We start from the raw sequence: 23388 nt of genomic DNA on the forward strand, positions 1-23388 counted from the left end.
AGAGAGTTTAGAACATGTATCATAGAATGTCAGAGCTGAAATAGATTTTAGAATATCAATCAATTAATCATTAAACATTGATCAAGCACATATTATGTGACAGGCACTGAACCAAGTGCTGGGGATACAAGAAGGCAAAAAACGGTCACTGCCCTCAAGGAACTTATTATCTATAATCTTATAAAACAACATGCAAACAACACATACAAAAGAAGCCACATACGAGATAAAAAAGAAAATAATTCACAGGGGGAAGATATGAGAACTAAGAGTGGTTTGGGGAAGTCTTCCAGAAAGGATGAGATTTTAGTTGGGAATTAAAGAAAGCCAGGGAGGTCAGTAGGCAGAGTGGAGGAGGGAAGGTATTCTAGGCCTGGGGCACAGCCAGAGAAAATTCTAAGAGCTAAGAGATGAAATGTCACATGATGTATAAGACATTATATATTTTATGCAATAAAACATAATTTTAAAATACATATAATAATATCTATTACAATAAATAGTCCCTTTATATGAATGAACACTACTTATTCAATATTATTTAAAAGTAATTATTTTGTTAAATTATTTATTGAAATGATGCGTATTTATATTTATTATATTAAATAATTATTGTTTATTAATGTTAATGGACTAATAAAGAGAAAAATTCATGTAATAAAATATAAAATGTCAAATGTCAAAGCAGAAAGAGGCCCTAGGACAAAGGATACCTTAATACTGCCACTTATTATGTGACCTCGGGCAAGTCACTTTTTTTTTTAAGTGAGGCAATCGGAGTTAAGTGACTTGCTCAAGGTCACACAGCTATTACAGGTCAAGTGTTTGGTCTGAGGCCAGATTTGAACTCAGGTCCTCCCAACTTTAGGGCTGGTGTTCTATCCACTGTGCCACCTAGCTGCCCCACTTTGCTTTTCCAGGCCTCATTTTCCTCATCGTAAAATGAGAGGGTTGAGTTAAATAAATTCCACCCTACATTCTAGCCCAAATGTTGTGATCCCATCAATGCAGAATGTTGGTTTATAATCAGCATCTATCTATCCAGTCCAAAATGACTAGCTAGATGTCTATTGTCCTTGACTTCCTCTCCTAAGATCCTTTTTTCCCTACACATCTATCATGTTCCTAGTCATTATGTACTCTTTGTCCATTTTCATAAATATTGGTGCTTTTCAGATTCTTTAAAATTGATTTTACATAATTAATATGAAAGGAGGCCGGATCTTGAAATAATATTAGACAAATAGAATTGTAGCTAATTATTTTTCTACTCCTGACCTAAAAAATGGGGAAGTTAGGCTATTTTATCTTTAATGTACTTTCAGCTTTGAATTTAGTTACTGCATTGGGGCTACAACTCGAGTAATATACAGGATGCATGAAAAACAGCCCACATTAAAGTACAATGTGTAAAATTATATTGCATTGCACATGGTGAGGGTTACAAAGTGTGTGTTGATAGATTACTTTTTTTCTTGCCTAGACCTGTTATTTCATCAGGGTAGAGAACACTGTGTGGAAAATCCCTTTACCAATATCTATTGGCAAATCACCTTTAACTTACAGTTTTGAAGAATTGCTTGTAAAAATGAAAGATCAAATGGCTTGCCCATTGTCATGTAGCTAATATCGGTCAGAGGCATAATTTTACTCTAGATCATTCTTATTGCAAAGCCAGTTCTCTACTGTGCCGTATTATCTCTATTTATATTTAATTTGGATAAGTTTTATATTATGATTCAAAAAATCATTTCAGTCTCTTTGAATGTAAATCTCAGGCTGGAAATTGAGTGGGGAAGTGTATTAAAATATTAGAAGGATGGATTGATTATTATATTTTTATTCACGTATTCAGTAAGCATTGAATGAGTGCTGCATTGAGTACTTACTTCCAACTCTCCAAGAAAGAGTTGCTTATACTTCAGGTAACAGTATCATTATTTTACATTTTGCCTGAACATCACATAATGTTGTGTTTTATAGCTATCATCAAGAAACTCAGGATAATAAGAGCATGCAAGCTCTTCCAAGCATGAAGGTTTCATTTCTCCTTTATTAATATAGGCATTTGCTTCCTTGGCTGTTCACAGGAAAGTGATCAAAACAAGGAAGTTCCATTTCAACTATGTAATTTTTTTCTCATCCATATAAATGATTGTAGGCAGTTAAAACTCTCTAGGAAGTTTATTATTTTAATGCATTGATATATTTTGTTTTGACACAATAGGCTCTTCTTTATTTCCCAAACATCCAAACAAATCCAGTGTTACAAAAATATTTCTCCCAAAGAGTTAGTTTACTGATTGTTAACAAAAAGGAAGGATTTGTCTTGAAGCATTGATGGTATAATACAACATTGACTATTGATAATGTGTTTTGCCAGAGTTTATTGCCTCTTCAAGCTGACTTTCTTTACACCATTGTAAGTCATTATGTATATATATTCTTTTGCCTCTTCTTTGTTCACTCTAATTCAGAGGTGTTAAACATGGACCTGCTACAATCCTGAATGCAGCCAGACATATCAGACTAAAATGTAATTGGAAAATGTTTAACAAAATAAATAAAAATGTAATAGAACATGGATAATGTTAACATGTGGTTTTCTAAGTCAATATGTAGCTCCCAAGGATCTTTATATAAAACTTAGTGTCCTTGTTTCTACTTGTGTTTGATACTATTGCTTTAATACACTGTGTAAGTTTTGTTATGTTTCTGTGAGTTATTGTATTCATCATTCCTTATTACACAGTAATAATTTGTTGAATTCATATACCATAGTTTACTCAACCACTCCCCAGTTATTATACATATTTATAGCTTTTGATATCGTGAATAATGCTGACATGAACATTTTGATACATGTGGATTTTTTCTTTCACAGCTTGAGGTAGTGGAAACTCTGGGTTAAAGGTTATGAAAAAATTAGTAACTTTTCTTATGTGGTTGCAAATTGTTTTCCAGAAGGGTTAGTCCAATTCCAAAAGCATGAGCAATGCACTAGCATGTCTGTCATCCAACGATGATTTGCAGAAAGATTTAAAAGCTGATTTTTCACCTGACCCTCAGAATTCATGACAACATTCTTTCCAAAGCACGGGCAATTCTCCTTTCATGCACTTTTAGTGGATTCTTTAGATACATTTCTAGAGCAGCTTAAAAACTGTTAAAGCTGGAGTTTGATATAAATGGTTATTATCTTTAGTCCCATTCCTTCACAACCATACATTCATGTCAACAGATGAAGCAATATAGAAGTGGCAGACAAACAAATAAGCAAAACAAACAAACAAACAAAAACCAATAAAAAACCCTGAACTTGCAGTCAGAAGACTTGAATTTGGATTCTATCTTTGTCACTAAACAGTTGTTTGAATGTGGATAAGTCCTTTAGCATCACAGGATCAATAATATTGAGGAAATTGAAGGCCAAAGACATTGACTTGCCCAATATTATGCTAGTATCTTTCTGAGCCTCAATTTTTTTGTCAGTTAAAAGGGAATAGTAGTTTCACTCCATATATCTTAAAAGGATTTTTTTTTCAGGAGAAGGGCTGCAGCAATATAACTTGTTATCATATTACTAATATTATAATCATCTCATCCTCATCTTTTAAAATTAATTTCATATAGAAATATTCCTAGAACAAATCATTATCCTGCTTTTTATATTTAGTACTCTCCAGACTATTGCACAAGTTGAAAAATAGCCATTTTTTGGTAACTGAGTAAAAGTACTGGAGTAAGCATATCTTCTGTGAGCTCAATAAAAAACAACTTTGGGACAACTCTAGTAGCAGACAGGATGACAGAGAAAATGTGTCTTAGTTTGTTTACCAATGGTTTTAATTTCTTCTTTGGGGTGTCTATATTTTGAAAGCTTTGTACTCTATATGGTATATAGATTATAAGTATTCAACATAATGATATTCTTACATTCTTTAAAACAATCTTAAATTTTTACAGATTAATGTTCTGTCCAGAAGGTGGTAGGTGACTGTTCTGCTTGTTATGATGTTCTGATTCTAGTACTTTATTTGCTGACTTCTCAAGGAGAGTTTAGGATCTCTATTTGGAGTTGTAGGGATTTATCATCTCAGATGATGAAGGCAAGTTTCTGGCCCATAATTCCTGGTCCCCTGATCATGTCTTTTTAGTTATTTGGTGGATGTTGAATTTACCACCTGGAGTGCTATGTTGCCCATTTTTTTTACCTTTCTCTTGCAAAATATGAATTGATCAATAAGTCTAGGATTATAAGCATGATTTTTCTGTAATTTTTTGTGCTGATGACCTGAATCTGAGTTGCTATTATCCTTCTCTTTCTATACATAGTTCCATATGACTTTCTTTTATTGAGTGCTTCTTTGTTCCCATATTTTGGTTGAGTTCACACAGATGCCTCTCCTGGGGGGTGTTGTGATTTCCTGTCTTGGATATTAGCCATAGGATCTATCTAGTAGTGAATTATTTTGTTGTTGTTTTTGTGCCTGTGTTTTTGTATGCTAAAGTTATTGCCATTTAAACTCATTGTTTATTGATTTCTGATGCACCAAGACAGAGAAAACAAGGCAAGTTAGTATGAGTTAATGGAAAAATACTGTTCTGAGCTTTAGGAAGCTTGGGTTTGAGTCCTGGCTCTGTGTGACCCTGAGCAAGTCACACTAACGCTCTGGGTCCGAGATAAAGTATTATAAAATAAAATCTCTGGGTTTAAAGATTCTGAAGGATCCTTTTTAGCCCGAACATTCTATACTGAAAGGATTTTGACTAATTAGCCCTGAGGCTAAAATATAATCCAGGAGTAAATTTCTATTTAGGCCAAGATGATTTAGATATTCCTTCTTTGTGGATTAGGGCAAACATGAAGGATTTGAAACTACCTGTCTAGGTTTTCATATCAATTTTGAACTTTTCTCTCTTTTTCCTCTACAGATTAATTCAGGGCATGGAAGGTAAAAATAGCTCTTTTCTCATGTAAAATTGAAGTTACCCAATTAATTGCTGCCCATTGCTTCTGAAGTTGAAAAGTGTAATTAATTTTCCAAAAACTATTTAGCCTTTAGAGACAGGAAAGGGTAGGGGAAGCTATTGTGATTTTTGTTTTGCTATTTATGTTTTTAAGCAATTCTTATTTGCTTTCTTCTGTTGTTAATTCCTAAAAAAAACCAGAGAAGCAAAATTATCTTGTCTGAATATCTATATCAGAAAGTAGACTGTGACCCAGGGCATTGTTATCATTTTATGTGGAAAGATCTGCCTGCAAAATAACTAGAACAGCAGCAACAGCCCTTGTGGAATGATTATCATTAGACAAGATTGTATGATAGGGAAGATTATTGTTTCACAAAGGGTAGGGGCTTGTGCCCAGTTCAAACCTTCTTGTAAATTTGATAACTGACTGCTGGGTTAGCTAGCTTGTCTCCTTGTCAAAATCTCCCTTACTTGCTAGTGGATTTAAACCTCTTTCTCTGTAGTGGGAGGAGGAGGGAGAAAGGAGGAAGAGAGATTGCTGTCTCCCAAGCTGAAAGAGGGCCTCAGGTGGCATTTGGCAGACTCTGTAGAATAATTAATTCACATGAATGCACTTTCTTTCCCTGCCAGGGAGACACTCCCACCCCTTCCCCCACACCCTCGAGTGCACACACAGTTGTTCTTCATGTTGTTTTTAAATGAAATGATCAGATAGGTCAGGAATCTGAGGAAAGGAATAAAATACATACATATAAAAACAGCAGTCATTAAGTGGGATGCAAGAAGACTGGATGAAAAGGTATTTTGGGGAACATATAATTGAAACATTCTTGAAAAAGAAATCATGAATGCTGAGAGCATTTTATTTAATAAACTTAATTGCTGCTAAAGTAGCTTTCATTTAAAAAGAAAGGTAGTTTTGTTTTTGGTGAGTTTGGGGCAAAGTGGTATCGTACAACCAACATTAAAAAAATAGCAAATGCGCTTTACGCACTAAGTAATATGCTTGATGCTTGGAGAAAGTCAGAGGCTAATACAACTTTCACAATTATCCTCCAATGTTATTATCTATTTATGTCCCCGACTAGATCTCCCCAATTTTTAACTTATCTTCTATAACTTATATAATCTGCTGAGCTCTAAAATGAAAAAAAAAACCCAAAAAACAAAATTAAAAAAAGCGCCTTCCTTTATCATCTAAGTCTTTTCTTAGTCTGAGTCATGGGAATTGGACTCCATGGTGTCAAAGAAGTTTTTCTTTGGGGGGAAAGGTGGAAATACTTTTTCAAGGAACATTCAAGTTATATTAAAAGAAACGAGAAAAGAACCCAAGAAATCTGATGTATCAAATGCAATGGCAGGTTATGAATCAGTTAATAATATGATCCTGAGCTACATTAAGGGAGGAATGCAAGAATATAGGACTTAATATAGGAATAAGCACTAAGGAAGTGATAGTTCCTCTGTATTCTGCCCTAATCCTGCTATATAAGGACTATTATGGTTTTAGTTCTGGGTACTGCCATTTAAGGATATTAATAAACTGGGGAGAATTCATGCAAAAGAGGGAACTAGGATGATGAAGGCACTTAAGTTTGTGTCATATGAGGATTGATCAAAGAAACTAGGAATGTTTAGCCTGGACAAGATAAGACTTAGGGGCAACACGGTGACTATCCTTAAATATTGGAAGGACTGTCATTTGGAAGAGGGATTAAACTGGCTGTGTTTGGCCCAGGAGAGCACAGCCACAATTTTTTAATCCTTTAGTAGAAGTTGCAAAGAGGCCAAAGTAATTTAGTATTGATGTTAGGAAGACAAAATACACAACAAAACATAAAAAAAAGTTCCTAGCAATTAAAGGTGTCTCAAAGTAGAATGAGTGTTGGGATGTGGTGGATTCCAAGTAGAGGCTGGATAACTCTTTCCTTGGTATGTTACGGCGAGGATTTCTTTTGGGCATGGGTTGGTTACTGAGTTCACTCCCAACTTAAAACAAAAATTGTGTTACCAATGTATTTAGATCGGTGATCTCATTGGCCTGAGTACTCTTTCATGTGGTGCAAATTACACCCTAGCCATGTCTAATCATATGTGATACCTGTTCCATAAATCCTCCCAAGAAGACCCACCCAAAATACTGCATAAGTTAGGCTATTAGTATAGCACTAGGCTATCTATTCTTAGGATTCTCTATTTCTTTTTCCTCTTCTGTATCTGGGAAAATAAAAATGGGTAAGAATTGATGACATCACAGACAAATGAGTCATCACCTAGTGGTGTAACTTCTGCTGATCAGCCTTGATGGGTAGTTATGCTGATCCTCAGATGACAGACATAGTTTGTCACTGAGCTCATGTTAAAAACATTGATAGGGTAGTCCAGACTTACCCTTTGCTGGCATAGACTTCAAGAACTTAGAGTTGTCTCTCCACCAAAATGAGGTATTTGAACATGATGCTTTGAAAAATGGAGAGGCCCACCTGTGAACATTGAGATGGGATCATGTGACTTCCCATGATAATTATTCAGTTCTTTAGATGTGTGCACATCTGCCAAAACATATAACCCACTGTTTGGGGGTGGGCAATTGTTGTACCTTTGTGGAAATTGCACTGTCTCTTAGAAACTGCAATACTTAAAGGATTCAAAATGTAAATGTCGCTGTACTGGTACAAAGTCCCTGATTGTTACAAACATTTGGATGGACTGATGGCATGCAGGTTAAGCCATGAGAGGATTGTCTCAGGACCATTGCTTTGGCTTCTCCGGTTTTCTTTTTACATGATTGTGTTAAGTAGGAGTCTAGAAGAAAAGAGTTTGGCAGAATGGGGATTCCATTTGAATTTTGGAAAACTTCCAAGACGAAAGCATTATATGAAAGGAAAGGGATAAAAAAAGGAATACATATGGATTCTCTTAGAGCATGGACTTAGAGTTTGGAGACACATTAGTAATACCATAGTTTTCATTTATCTCTCCCAAGATGAGAAGTGGACATTATTGGTTAGAGTATCAAAAATCATTAGACCATTTGTAGGACTTAGAGTAGTAAAACCGTAGAATTTGGTGACTAGAAAGGCATTTGAGAAATCATCTAGCCCAGGCCCTTCATTTTATAGATGAGGAAATTGAGGCTCAGAGAGGACAAAACTTGCCTAACCACTAGATTAACTGTTTCACTCTCATCCCACCTTTGCCCATTGAATTAATTCAAAATTTGAGTAAGTTCTATGGTTACATTTATTTGTTTATTTATTTAATTTTATTAATTTATTTTGATTTATCAACAATCACTTCCATATGCTTTTGAGTTTTAAATTTTTCTCCCCCTTCCTCCCCACCACTCTCCCCAAGATGGCGTATAATCTGATATAGGCTACACATTCACATTCCTATTAAACATATTTTCACATTAGAAGTTGTAAGTAAAAATTAAAACCAGTAGGAGGAAGCCTCAGAAAGAGAAAACAAAACTCAACAGAAGAGAAAAAAAATACCGATTCAACTTCCATAGTTCTTTCTTTGGATGTGGATAGCATTTTTCATCACAAGGCCTTTGGAGATGTCTTAGATCCTTGTAATGCAGAGAAGGGTTAAGTTTATCAATATTAGTCATTGCACAATGTGGCTGTTACTGTGTACAGTGTTCTCCTGGTTCTGCTCACTTCACTCAGCATCAGACCACACAAGTCTTTCTAGGTTTTTCTGAAGTCAGCCTGTTCATCATTTCTTATAGCACAATAGTATTCCATTACATTCATATACCACAACTTGCTTAGCCATTTCCCAATTGATGGGCATACTCTCACCTTCAATTCTTTGCCACCACAAAAAGATCTGCTATGAATATTTTTGTTCATGTGAGTCCTTTTCCCATTTGTATGATCTCTTTGGGATATAGCCCTAGAAGTGCTGTTGCTGGATCAAAGGTATGCACATTTTTATAGCCCTTTGGGCATAGTTCCAAATTGTTCCCCGAAATGGTTGAATCATTTCACAACTCCACCAACAATGCATTAGTGTTCCAATTTTCGCACATCTTCTCCAACATTTATCATTTTCCTGTTTTGTCATGTTGGCCAATCTGATAGGTGTGATGTGGTACCTCAGAGGTGTTTTGATTTGCATTTCTCTAATCAATTACGATTTAGAGCATTTTTTCATATGACTATAGATGGCTTTAATTTCTTCATCTGAGAACTGTCTATTCATATCCTTTGACAATTTATCAATTGGGGAATGGCTTGTATTCTTATAAATTTGTCTTAATTCTCTATATATTTTAGAAATGAGGTATGGTTACATTTGTTAAAAAAAACTTGTTTTAAGATGAGTTTTTCATATAAAAAAACATTTAATTCAACAAATTATCATATGTCTATCCATCACTGTCTAAGTGCTAGTGATGAAAAGAAAAGCAAAAACAGCTCCTGCCCTCAAAGGCCTCACAATCTAATGAGGTAGATAATGTAATTATGTTCCAAATTATTATGTACAAGCAAGATATATGTAGAATACATTGGAAATAATCTCGTAGGGAAGGCAGTAGAATTAAGGAAGACCAGGAAAAGCTTCTTTAGAAGGCAGAATTTTAGCTCAAATTACAAGGAAGCCTGGAGGTGGAGGTGATGAGGGGAAAACTTTCAGGCATAGGGGAATAGCCAGTAAAAATGAATTTAGTAGGAAGATGCAATGTCTTTTGTGAAGAACAGCAAGAAGGCCAGTGTCACTAGATTACAGATTATATATTTGGGACTAAGGATTAAGAAACCAAAAATGCAGGAAGAGGCCAAATAATCTTTAAGAAAAGGGACTAGAAAAAAAACAGCAGATGATAGCCTTTTGTGTTTTCCAATGAAGGGAGATTTTCTGGTTTGCAAACAAGTGGAGTTCATTTAACAAACAAACAAATAAGTAAAACAGTGACTCTGTTCATGTTGTCCAACTAAAGTAGAGGGATAAACAGCTAGCTATCTTGTAAATGTGAGTAGTGTGGACAACTGGTTTCCAGAATTAAATCATTAAGCATAATTTGTGCTCTCAGTTTCCTAGGTTAAAAAGTTTTTTGTCTCTTCATTTATCTACAAATTATTGTGATATTGGGCAACTGGAGTTATCTGCTGAAAGATATATTCCTAAAGCTAAGAGGTAGCCAGATGGCACAGGGGATAGACAGAGTTGTGGACCTGGGTTCAAAATCAGTCTCAAATACTTATTAGATGTCTGACCCTTAAGTCACTTAATTTGTCCACCTTAGTTTCCTTATCTATAAAACAGGATAATAATAGTAATCACCTCCCAGGGTTGTTGTGAGGTTTAAATGAAGTAATATTTGTAAAGTACTTTTGCAAACCTTAAAGTGTTATATTTAAGTGCTAGTTATTATTATTATTAATTGTCACCATCATCATTATTATTATTTATTATAGCCAGAGTGCTATATTATTAGTCAGCATGATGTAGTCAAGAAGACATTGGATATAGGAATTGAAAGACTTGAGATTGTGACCTAGCTTTATCTCTTGCTAGCTGTAAGGCCTTGGACAACTCACCTAACCTCTCTGTGTCTCAGTTTCCTTTTTGGTGAAATGGAGATAATAATCCTTGCCTCACCTTCCTGAAAGGGTTTTGAGGATCAGATCAGATAATTTGTGTAAAGAGCTTTGTAAAGCAAAATGCTAAATAAGTTTAAGCTATTGAGCCAGCAAGCATATTGAATCATCGATCATCTACTTCTTTTATGATTATATAAAATGTAATTAGAATGGACCTAATTAATTTCCTCATAATTATGCACCATTCTCTCCAAGAAAATTTGCATTTGTCTTTTAATGGTCCTGAATGGAGGTGATATCTCTATTCACGCTTAACACTGGATGTCAAAGGAGCATATGGTTCCTTGAAAAAATGTTATACTGGGATCCACAAAATGGGAAAAAAGAAGGTCTCTAGCACATTGATATTTTTTGGAAAATCTATTGCCTAGGAAAACATGGACACAAATTAGTTAACGTATGGTTAGGTTGAGATCTGCATTGATGGAACAAGTACCCAAATTCTGGATTCACTGAAGTATCGACATGGTTAACAAACTAATTCGATGAAAGTCATCAGTTCCTCCAGCTAACCACTTGTATAGCTGCCTACAGGCGCAGAGTCAGGGGATGTTCTTCATAGCATGAGAGTAGCATTTAGTACTGGATACAGATGATAGAAGTAGTTTGATAATTGCCTAAGTAGAATCATAGAACCATGAAATCCTCATTTTGATGATCTCAGAGGTCCTATAAAGCTAGATGCATATTTACTCATGAGAAATCTTTCTTGTGAATCCCTCCCATGTGATATGTTTTTAACTGCCTATTCTGACAAGGGGACCCAGGAACATGAGACTCACTGTTTATTTTAATGAGAGATAACTAACTGTCCACACTTCTATTTTTGGCTTTGTCTGATATAAGTTTGAACTCAGGTCTTCCTCACTTCAGACCCAATGTTTGACCCACTCCTCCACTAGCTGCCTTTACTAGACTGTAAGCTCCATGAAGGCAGGTATGGGTGTCTTATTAAAACGTCTACCACCCCAAGTGCCTAACAAGTACTCTACACATAATAGGCACTTCATAAATTTATGTTCATTTACTTTTAATTGTATTGAAGACCCTCTTGGTTAATTGTCCTAGTAACTTGAATCTCTGGTGATTTCTGTGTTTTATTTTGACAGGATGTGTGACACTGGGGAAGGACTTTTTATCTTTCAAACAAGAGATGGAGAAGCCATTTATCAGAAAGTACACTCTGCTGCCCTGGCTATAGCAGAGCAGCATGAGCGTCTGCTTCAGAGTGTGAAAAATTCAATGGTATGTTTGACAATTTTTTTTGTTATCCAACATGATGCACCAGTCAATGTCAACCATGGGGTTTCTTGTTGAACTTTCAACAATCTGGGGCAAAAATGTGCTTCTATACCCAATAACTTGTTATTTGCTTCTAACATAACATGCACTGGAATGGAAGCCCATTAAAGATAGGGGCTATGTCATATTTTATCTCCTTGCTTCCAGTGCCTAGTACAGAGTAACTTCTTTTGTGTGTATATTCCACCATAACAATGCAGTGCTCACCATAAAAACCTTCAGTGGCTCTCTTTTGCCTATGAAACACATTTCAAATTTATTAGCTTGGCATTTAAGGCCTTCCACAATGTAGATCCAATCTGCCTTATCCTATATCTTCTCTTTCTCTTTCTCTGATTTAACCAAACCGAACTGAGTCTTTGCTCATCTTGCCCTTCTCATATCTGCCTGTTGAAATTGTTCCCTTTCTTCAAGAACCTCAGTTGTAACCTTCTTCCCACAACTTTCCTTGCTGCCCTCCAGTTATAAGTGATATCCTTTTTTTTGTATGTTTTTATCCAGTTGTTTCCAGTTGTGTGAAACTCTTTGTGACCCCATTTGGGGTTCTCTTGGCAAAGATACTGCAGTGGTTTGCCATTTCCTTTTCCAGCTCATTTTACAGATGAAGAAACTGAGGCTAACAGAGTTAAGTGATTTGCGCATAGTCACACAGCTAATAAGCGTCTGAGGCCAGATTCGAACTCAGGAAGATGAGTCTTACTGCCCAGCACTCTATCCACTGTGCCACCTAGCTGCCCTTTTTGTATCTTTCACAGCAATAAGTTTAGATCTAGCCTATATAATTGTCACATTATGGCTTGCATCATAGTTATTGCAAGCACACACAGTTGTTTGTTTTTTTTTTTTCAGAGAGAGCATGGCATAGTGGTTAGAGAGCAAGCCTTGAAAGCTAGAGGACTGGAGTTCAAGTGCTAGCCTGCCTCTGAAATAGACTAGTTCTTTGACCCTGGGCAAATCATTTAATGTTTCAGTTTTCTGGACAGCTCTCTCAATCCTGCATTCTAGAGAAGGCACCAACCTACATAAGTAGAGGGAATTTTACTCAATTGGGAGTTTTCTATACTGGTGAAATCATAGTTCTCCTTTTGTAATACTTGCATTCTCTAACACACCAGATCCAATGAAATAATGAAGGTAAAGTTACTTGTAATTGTAAGGTGCTTTATGAATGCCAGCTATGATTCTGATCATTATTGGATTCAGTTCAGTCTAGAAAAGTTGACTCAGGATTATTTCAGTTACCTTGCATGTAAGTCATCCACTGGCTTCACTAGCTTTGTGAGGGATTGCCCCAGCTTGTGGGTACATGTTTTTTATTTAAAACTTCCTTATTAGTTTATCCTATAATTAATTAAGCAAATGAGAAGTCGAGATTTTCTCTTTAGAAATATAATTATACAATAATATAGCTTGGTCTGTTTGTTGTTCTATGATTAGGGGATCAGATGTGTCAGCTGAGGCAAAATTTGCTTCTTCCTTGAAGGTAAAGTTAAATTCTGGTCCTTCTGAAGTTTACAAAACAAGAGCAATTTTTCAGTTTCTTATCCAGTTTCAACCAAAGTGACAAAGTTTCAAAAGTTCATGTGAATTTTGAAGAAGCATAAAGCAGAGTGAGAAGCTGGAAATTCATATTGGAAATTCTATCTGAGGGGAAAAACCCTGTTATTCTTTTTATTCTTTTGTACATAGAGAATATACTGCTGACCCACTGTCTAAAGGTTACCTTCCTTCAGAATTTCTTTCCCATAATGGGGATGGATTTGCAGTCATCCACTTGAATTTTCTCACCTAGCTGCCCTTGTGGCCAGCAGTCTGTACTTTTGAGAGGGCTGGGGTTGTAGGTTGAGGAACAGAATGAAGTCACCTAGCTCATTTGATACTTGAGCCCAAAACCTTGATCTCATTACCAACAGGCTTCTACTAACTGAGTTAGTCAGAAACATTTCTGCTGCTAATGTGGTGAAGCTCCTACAAATTCTTCTGAAGGCTGTAGGGAAAGAGCAGGTCCCACTGTGTGATATGTAGCCTGCTGATCCCTTGTCTGAATCACAATATAAACTTTTCATCATGTTTACTTACCTTCATGGTTTCTGATATGTTTGGGGGATTAAATTCCTTTTTCTGTCTACAGTGTTGACTATTCCTAGTGTTTTCAAACATTTGTGTCAGAACATTTTCTAGCAATTTTAAACAAACTGAATATGCCGACTGTTATTAGAAATACATTTCTAAAAGTCGTTTTGCTAGCATGTCTTGAAAATTTATTTTCTTTTGTTGAAGTAATGTAGTATCATGGAAAGAATACTGGTTTGAGAGTCACTCAGAAGTCTTGGGTTCTGGTTCCAATGGGTAATTGTTAACCATGTGATCTTGGGTAAATCATTTTCATCATTCTCTGAGCCTCCTTTTCTCCTGAGAAGATTGGATTAGATGATCTAAAGTTCCTTTCAATATTAACATTATTTGTTCCGTAGTCATCTACCACCATTTCTAATTTTCTATACATTTTATTACTTTTCCAAGGAAGGTGATTAAAGACTTTGGGAGTAGGTTGGATCTGAGGCCAGATGAAATGCAAGGTTGAAAAGTTTGGCTGTCTCATTTCATTTGATAAATGCATCCCAGCTGAAGGAGACAGTGTGGTGGAGTGGAAAATGAAAACCTGAATTTGAAGTCAGAGGACCTGAGTTCACGACTCAGCTCTATTAGTAACACCTTGGCATTAGACAAGTCATTTCACTTCCCTGGCTCTTAGTTTTCCCACCTGTGAAATGAGGAGACTGGCCTAAATGGTGGCTAAGGGCTTTTCCAAACCCAGATCTATTAAGAGGGCAGAGTGACATTGCTGTGTACATTGCTAGGGTTATTCCCTCAGCAGCAGAGCTATTTTTGCCACCTTTGAGGCATCCCCTGTGTTAGTATCAGTGACTGATGTCTAATTTTGGAATGAGGAGTGGCTGTTTGCAAGGAGCCAATCATTCCCGGAATGCATACGTCACTTCAGTCTTTCCCTCCAGTGGTAGCCTAGAGACAGAGCACTTGCAATTGGTTGTCAGCCAGAGAACCCTAGAACACAGCATTATGTCAGAGTACTTTCTCCAAAAACAAATTGCACCTCCTTCATGAAGCCTTTGACTGATGCAGCCCAAAGTGAGCCCTCCTTAAAATGGAACTCATTACACTTCTGACTTTGGACCACTTAGATTTATAATAAATCTCTTTCCACACTGAGACTTCTCTTAAGTTGTCTTCCATTTGTGGAGATAAAAAAATAATACTGAAATTGGTTACTGATTCATAACCCAGCTTTTACTATGGTGGCTCAGTCATTCACCAACTTATGGAATATTGACTGTGTTTGGAAAGATATAAATGTAAATAAGAAATGGTCCCTACCCCCAAGGAGTATGCACAATGTGGTCTCCAACTGGGATGACAGAATCCAAGAGGTATTGTGAAGTTTTACCAAATGCTTAAAAAATATTTCACCCTAATTTTTTTTTTAAAAAGTGCTGTTCAGGACAAGGGAATCATGAAATCAAATCAAAAGAGTATTTAAGGATAAAAATGTAATCATTTTTAGGTTTTAAATTCATTAGGTCAATTTTAATATTATATAAATTGCTATAATTGTAATAGTAGGTAGCATCAGTGATGATGGTAGTAATAATTGCTCATATAATAGTAGCAACCTATTTGTATGCTAGGATATTAGTACCTAACACTAAATGCTTCTCATTTTTTTTTTAAGCTGGCATGGACAAAGCGCTTGCTATGCCTTTACTTTCTTTACATCCTTTACATTTTTTGTGAGCCACCTGAAATCCTTTTGCACCTATATGTTGTGCAGGCCTGAATTAAAGTTATAAAAAAAGTTAGGAACTTGCGGTGTGTGGTAGTGTTGAGGTTTAGGGGTACTGGACCCCAAAGTCATGACAGGCAGATCCTGCCCAAATGAGTTAGACCCAAGCCTTATTTTAGGCAAAGACAAGATTTATTAAAGATTCACCATATTGGCCAGACTCTTAAGGAACCTAAGCATTTGTGTCATTAATGCAAGTGGGCCAGATTTTAAGAATCTGAGCCTCAATTTTTAATATGCTCCCCTGCTACCTTGCCAAAGAGTGCTATCTCAATATAGCAGAAATTACTTTCTGGCTCTCATTAACAAGATTACTACTTAAGTGATACGTCTGTATTTCTATTTTATGCAATTATAGGCTGTTGCCTAAATGAAACCCATCTCATTTGCTGGAATATCAATTAATTAACATTTACTGAAACCTGTTGTATTCCAGACATCATGCTAGGTGCAAAGGCCTATAAGAAAAGGTCCTTTCTTTCAAGAAACTTAGAGTTTGGTGGAGAAAAGATGACATATAAGCAAATATAATACATGTATTATGTAATAATTTCCTTTATTCCAGACAAAAAGTGCTATTCTTAAAAAAAAAGTGGAGGAAGAGTTCATTTCTGGCTGACATCATAAAGGAAGTTTGTCCAGAGTCTTAAAAAATTAATAAGACATTTACAGAGAGACATTGGAATGAAGGCATTATAGGATGGGGAAAGAACATGTGAAGATGAATATTCCTTTTGTGTGTTGGACTTCACTATTTTCAGGACCAAGTTAAATCTAAGAGAAATTATATATGGTAAAATGTGTGAGTATGTATGTGTGTGTGTGTGTGTGTGTGTGTATTTGTGCATATGTATATGTGCATTCGTGTCTCTGTGTGTGTGTATTAGTAGAACAAACAAAAAGAGAACTCCCCAGACAGAGCCAGATGTCAAATCAACTAAGATGAAAATTAAAGTTACAGGATTGAGAGCTGGAGGGAGTCTTGCATGGAATGTAGTCTAAGACTCTCATTTTACAGAGGGAATTGAGTCCCAGAAAGGTTAAATATGTTGCCTGAGGTTGCATAGCTGCTAAGTATCAGAGGTAGGATTCCAACCCAGGTCCCCTGACTCAAAATCCGGTAATTTTTCCATCAAATCATGCTACTTCTCAAAGCCTGACTTACATATGGATGGCACATGTCTCAGGAACAAAGGCACAGTAAACCAAACAGATTTATCTTGATTTTACTGTATACTTTGGAGGTTTTACTGGGATGCAATGTCATGTGATGTGATAGGGACAAATAGAAATGCTGTGGATCTGCCTTGGAATTTCTGGACTGTGTGCCTTAGCAGAGATAAGTGAATGGCATTTTTGGAGCATTTCATCTTCAGTATTTTACAGCAACATTATAACAGTCTTAATGTGCAGTGTTATGTTTTAATAGTCACTTTACGCAATTATTAAAAACAAGCCGTACCCTATAAAACCTTCCCTAGCAGCTGTGGGCACATTTACCAGAGATGCAACTGCTGTTTCTCTCAGGGTTGCATGGTGACAATAACAATAATGGCTGACAGTTATATAGCACTTGGAGATGTGAAAAGTGCTGTATTTCATTTAAGACTTACTACAGCTCTGTGTGGAAAGTACCATTAATACTATTACTTCCCACTCCCAGCCCTATTTTAAAGCTAAAGAAACTGAGGGTCATATAATGTGTTACTTTCCTGAGGTCACACAGTAATTATGAGAGACAGGATTTGAATTCAGTTCACCTCAATTCCAAGTCCAACATTTTATCTTCTAGGGCACACTACAACAGAGTCAACATAAATATTACTTTGCTACTAGGAGACTTTGGTTAGCAATGGAGTAAACCACCACAAAATTCTCCTATAGTGCCTTATTGGGGCATGGATGTGAACCTTGATTCTTGACTCTTGAAGATAATGGCAAACCATGAAAGGCTTTGGGTGTATCCCTGGAGGCAGGCTGAGTCTGCTGTCCAAACTAGCTAAGTATAGACGTGAGTCATCTCCTGTAATGATGTTCAGTGAATTAGGTGCTACAAAGGAGGGTGATGAACAGCATATTCTAAAATATGGCTGAGGTATGAGGATCATTAGAAGTCAAAAGCCTATGGTATACACAGTGTTTCACATCTTTATATCATGAATACTTTCTTCCCAAAGAGGAAGCAGAGACTCTAGATATGGTGAGGAGGAAGGGAAAAGGAACAAACATTTATTAAGTGCTTACTATGCTACCAGGTATTAAGTTCTTTCCAAATATATCATCTAATTTTCATAGCAACCCACGAGGCAGGTGCTCTTATTACCCCTGTATTCCCTGTTTGGGAAACTGGGGCAGACGGGTTAAGTTACTTTGCCAGGATCATACAACTGGTAAGAGTCTAAAGCCAGATTTGAATTCAGGTTTTTTAATGCCAAGCTCAGGGCTGTATCCATTGTTCCACCTAGCTGCCTTCAGTAGTGAGCACTAAGCAATATAACCCCCTCCATCCGCTCCTCCTCCACACACAAAAAAACAAAAACAAAAACAAAAAACCTAAAATAACAAGTAAGGAAGGGTGAGAGGACAGAATGAAGGAAAAAAGAGAAAGTCCCTGTATTTTAAGAAATAGTAAATGACTGATTGTTGATGTAGTATTTATGTGGGGATCTGCTATCTACATAGGCAGATCATTAAATAGAGCAAAAGTTAGAATCATGAGCAAAGGTCAAAATCTACAGCAAATTAGAACACAGGATAAAGATGAGAAAATACACTGAGAAAAATTGCAACAGCTTCAACCTGATGTATTCAAAATGTACTCAGTGCTAAAAAGGTGGGAAGTGGGGAAAAAAGGCAAATGTGTTGACCTTGATCATCACCATTTCTTACAAAAGCTTAACTGATATAAAAGAGTTGCTACAGTGAAGGAGCCATTATAGCTTAGAAACCACCTGAGCTAGCAAACACTTGATCTTTTTGTTAAATGAAGAGACACTGCAGCCAAGGGCAATGCCAATTTAAGATACAAGCTTATAGACCCAATAAAGACAGAAGATTATGAGCAATAGCATCTCCTAAAACAATGAAGAACAGTGCAAAGCAAATGCAATCCTATAGAAGGTTGACATGAAACCCAACTCGGCCACATCATTCCAAGGCTATTCATAGATGCAACTGTCAGGAAGACAGTGAAGAAATGGGAATAGAGAATAAAATGCTCAGTGTAATTGTTGTTCATCTTTTGTTTTCAAAGAGGACCAATGATATTAAAGGTGATGTCTTGACTTGCACATAAATTGGATTTAAGTGAGGCAGAGTTTTGCAAAGTTGTCAGTCTCACTCTTTTTCCAGAGTCATTGAAATCCAGTGGCAGGCCAAAAGTCAAGATAACTGGTGATGACCCAGGATGCAATGGATGATCTTGGCATCTTCAATGCCTGACCAAGCTCTAAACACTCCACAGAACCTGCTTCAACTGCCTTCGTGGCCGTTGGAACAAATTGTTCTCATCCACTCATTCTACCAGGGAAATCTTCACATGCTTGGAGCAGACACTCCTCTCCTCAACTCTCCAACATGTTTATAATCTCTTTTCATTATTGATGAGGGAGCACCCATCACATCTAGACCGTAATGCTTTAGTCCCCATTTTATTAATACAAAGTTGAAGTGATACTAAGAAGATGAAGTTAGGAAAAATAGAAGAAGCAAACCAGATAAGCAGAGAAGAAATCTATGCTGAAGGTGGCCCAACCTTGAAAGCAATGAAGGATAATTTTGCATTGTATCTAATACATACATACATACATATATGCACACATACATATATGTGTGTGTGTGTGTTTGTATATGCTCTGAGTATCCCAAAAAATCTTAGTGAAATTTTAAGCTTTAATTTAAGAAAAAGTAAGATAATACATGATAATATATGATAAAATAGGCAGCTAGATTGCTCACTAAACATGCTGCTGAACCTGGTATCAGGAAGACCTGAATTCACTGAGGAACTGTTACCTACAGTTCATTTGCCCATAATTAACATATGATTTTAATTTTTGCAAGAAGAGACATCTTGGAGGTGAACCTTTCAGACTACGTTTGCTTCTACTGAATCAGATGCTTTTTGTTAATCCAAACAATAAATACAACACAATTTGTTTTTATCCATACCTCTTAGTCACTTTGTGACTAATCTTGTGTGAGAATCTTATAAAAGGTTGTCCATTCCCTTTTCATATTTTCATCAGAAGTGTCAGGACTATTTTATACAATCATACACATACACTATTAACAGTAACAACAACAATAACATTTATACAGTACTGTAAAGGAATAAGCTTAGCTGAAGTTTACATACATTCAAAGTTTGCAGTATACCTTATTATATATTATCTCATTTGAGCCCTAGAGAAATCCTGTGACATAATGTACATATTACCATCTCAGTTTATAGATGAGAAGATGAAGGATAAAAAAGTGAGTTGCCTGGATCCACATGGCTAATAACAATAAAAATAATAGTTAGCACATGCATAATACTTTAAATTTTACAAAGGGTTTTATAAATATTATCTCATTTTACCCTCAGAATAACCCTGGGAGATAGGTGCTATTGTTTTTCACATTTGTAGGTAGAGAAACTGAGGGAAATAGAAGTTAGGTAATTTGCCCAGGGTCACAGAGCTAGTAAGTGCCTGAGGCAGAATTTAAACTCAGGTCTTCCTAACTCCAGGTCCAGCCCTCCAGCCATGGTACCACCTAGCTGCCTATTAACAACAGCAACAATAAGAACAATAAGACCAATAACAACATATAAGTAACAAACATTAGATACAGGATTTGAATCTAGGTCCTCTGAAAAGGGAAGAGCAGGTCTTTCCATTGAACGATATTGTTTGCTCACTCTAAGTCTAACATTATGTCAACTCCTGCATGCTATCCCTCGAGAGAATATAGATAAGAATTATACAGGCTGGGAAGGGGTGAATTAATTTTAATCTGTTCCAGTGGAGGGAAAAGCCACATTGATGAGTTCAGATTCAGTGAAATGCTGAAGTATTAATATAAGCTCTGTCCACAATCTCCTAAAGTGATATTACTGATCCTAAAGTGTGTATGTGAAGTTATACTCCTTAAAGAGAAAGATAAAAGATCTAAAGCCCAAAGAGACGTCAGAGATCACTATGTCTCTAATAACTTTGTTTCACAGAGGAGGAAACTGAGTCTCAGGGAGGGAAATATGACCGACTTAATATGAACATGGGTCCTCATGTGCCAAGTCCATTGTTTCTTCTTGCTCCTACTACATGTTTTTGAAGCTGTATATAATAAAAACAAAAGTAGTATCCTGGATACTTTTGCTTGACTAGGACTTTGGATTTCCAGCCCAATTTGACAAGCAAAAATCATTTATTAAACACCTACTATATGCAAAGCACCATGCTTGATGCTCGGGATATGAACATAAAATGAAAAATAATCCTTGAATTCAAAGAATTTATATTCTTTGGCGGGATATATCACATAAGATAAGGGATTACAGGGGATGATTGTTGTCCTTCATTCTCAAAGAGGATTAAAATGACATCACAATGTTGGGACCAAGGTTCAGCATGTCTGACTGTGGCTAATCAGACCAATTCAGCTTGGAATGCTCTACCACAGGTCAGACACAAATAGTCCATATGAACATTTGGGGTGGATTCTCTAAATTTGCACATTTCACACATCTTTTGAGCTGCTACAGTTTTGCTTTGCTCATAGAGCACAGCACCTTCTGTGATGAGGGCATGCCATGCTGAGTGGTCCTGTGCCAGTGTCTCCCATGTCATGCCATCGATTCCAGAGTTCTTCAGAAGGACCTTGAGAGTGTCCTTGTATCACTTCTTACCAACATGTGAGTGTCCTCCTTGTGTGAGTTCTCTGTAAAATAGTATTTTAGGCAAGCTTATGGTTGGCATTTGAACAAAGTGGCCACACACACATATATACAAACATGCATAATATATGTACACACACACACATACATATATAATATAAATGCACACACATGTATGTGTGATTATGTCCAGGTATGTGTGTATGTATGTGTATGCATATGCATGTGTGTATGTATATGTATATCATCGAGGAGAGATAAAATACAGATAATTAGGGATATCAGAAAAGGCTTCCTGTAGGAAGCAGCATATAAATCAAACTTAGAAGGAAACTAGGGGTGGTAAGGGAAGAAACTGATGAGAGAGGGCATTCAAGGTATGGATGATAGTCGATGTCAAGGCATAGATTTAAGAGAATGTAACCATCAGGAAATAGCAAGTGAGGTAGCTTGGCTGGGATGTATAATATATCGAAAGCAGGGGGAGGGAAGATGAGAGGGAATAAGCATTTACATAGCTCCTGCTATGTATAAGGCACTGTGTTAAGCACTTTACAAATATCTCCTTTGATTCTCACAATAACCTCACAAGGTTGGTACTGCTGTTATCCCCATTTTATAGTGGAAGAAACTAAGTAAAGCAGAGGTCGAGTGACTTGCCCAGGGTCACACAGTCCGAGGCTGGATTGGAACTGTCTTGCTAACTAACTTGCTAACTTACTAGTCTTGCTGACTCCAGGTATATAGCTCTATCCACTGGGCCATCTACCTGCCCCTAAGGGTAGGGACTAATGTGAGCTAACCATGGAAAGGTAGGTTGGAGCCAGAGCATGAAGGACTTTAAATGCTAATCTGAGTAGTTTGTGTTTTGTCCTAGGGACAATATGGCGGCACTTAAGTTTCTCGAGCAAAAGAGTGACACAGTCAGACTTGTGCTTTAGGGACATCACTTTGGGAGCCATATGGAAGATGGATGAGAAAATCGCAAAGTTGAAGGTCCAATTAGGAGATTATTGCGATAGTCCAAGCAAAAGGCAGTGGGGATCTAGACTATTACAGTGACTCTGTAACACACACACACACACACACACACACACACACACACACACACATACATACATACAGTGTGATCAGTCAGTCAATCAATCAATCAATAAACATTTGAGTAATTAATCTATGCCAGGGAGTGTCCTAGGGTCTAGGGAAACAGACAAAAAAATTAAACAGTTCCTATCCTCAAGCCTATATTCTTGAGGTAGACAACATATGTAAGTTTATGCAGAATGGATATCAAATATATGAGGTAGTTAAATCCAATGTATTTATGGAGGGAGGGAATTAGTAGTTGGGGAGGGTGATTCAGAAAAGGCTTTGGGTAGAAGGCAATGCTTGAGCTGTGTCTTGAAGGAAAGTAGAAGTTTTATGGGGTGAAAAATGAAGAGGAAATATATTTCAGGTATGGGGGACAGCCAACCCAAATGTATAAAGAGTGCTATGTGTGGAGACCAAAGAGAAAGCTTATTTGGCTGGAATGTGGAATGTAGAAATGTAGTACACGAGACTGGGAAGATAGGTGGGGGCCAGTTTTTAAAAGCTTTAGAAGCCAAACAGAGGAGTTGGGTCTTGTCATTTGATCTTAGAGATCAAATCTTAGACAACCACTGGAGATTAATTAATAACAAAATAATGTGATCAGATATGTGCTTAAGGAAAGGCTTGTGGTAGGTAGATTGAAATGAAGAGATACCTAAAGC

General features: G+C 36.6%; 1 protein-coding gene across 1 annotated transcript in view; it reads left to right on the plus strand.

Annotated features, from left to right (window-relative positions):
• DOK5 (docking protein 5) overlaps positions 1-23388 on the plus strand; it is a 147155-nt gene that overhangs the window by 93288 nt on the left and 30479 nt on the right. Inside the window, exon 6 of the mRNA XM_020984259.2 lies at positions 11702-11837. Coding sequence (XP_020839918.1) covers positions 11702-11837 — 136 coding nt within the window. The remainder of the gene's footprint in view (positions 1-11701; positions 11838-23388) is intronic.

The sequence above is a fragment of the Phascolarctos cinereus genome, unplaced genomic scaffold (assembly GCF_003287225.1).
Source record: "Phascolarctos cinereus isolate Bilbo 61053 unplaced genomic scaffold, phaCin_HiC Scaffold_2;HRSCAF=192, whole genome shotgun sequence".
Lineage (NCBI taxonomy): Eukaryota > Metazoa > Chordata > Mammalia > Diprotodontia > Phascolarctidae > Phascolarctos > Phascolarctos cinereus.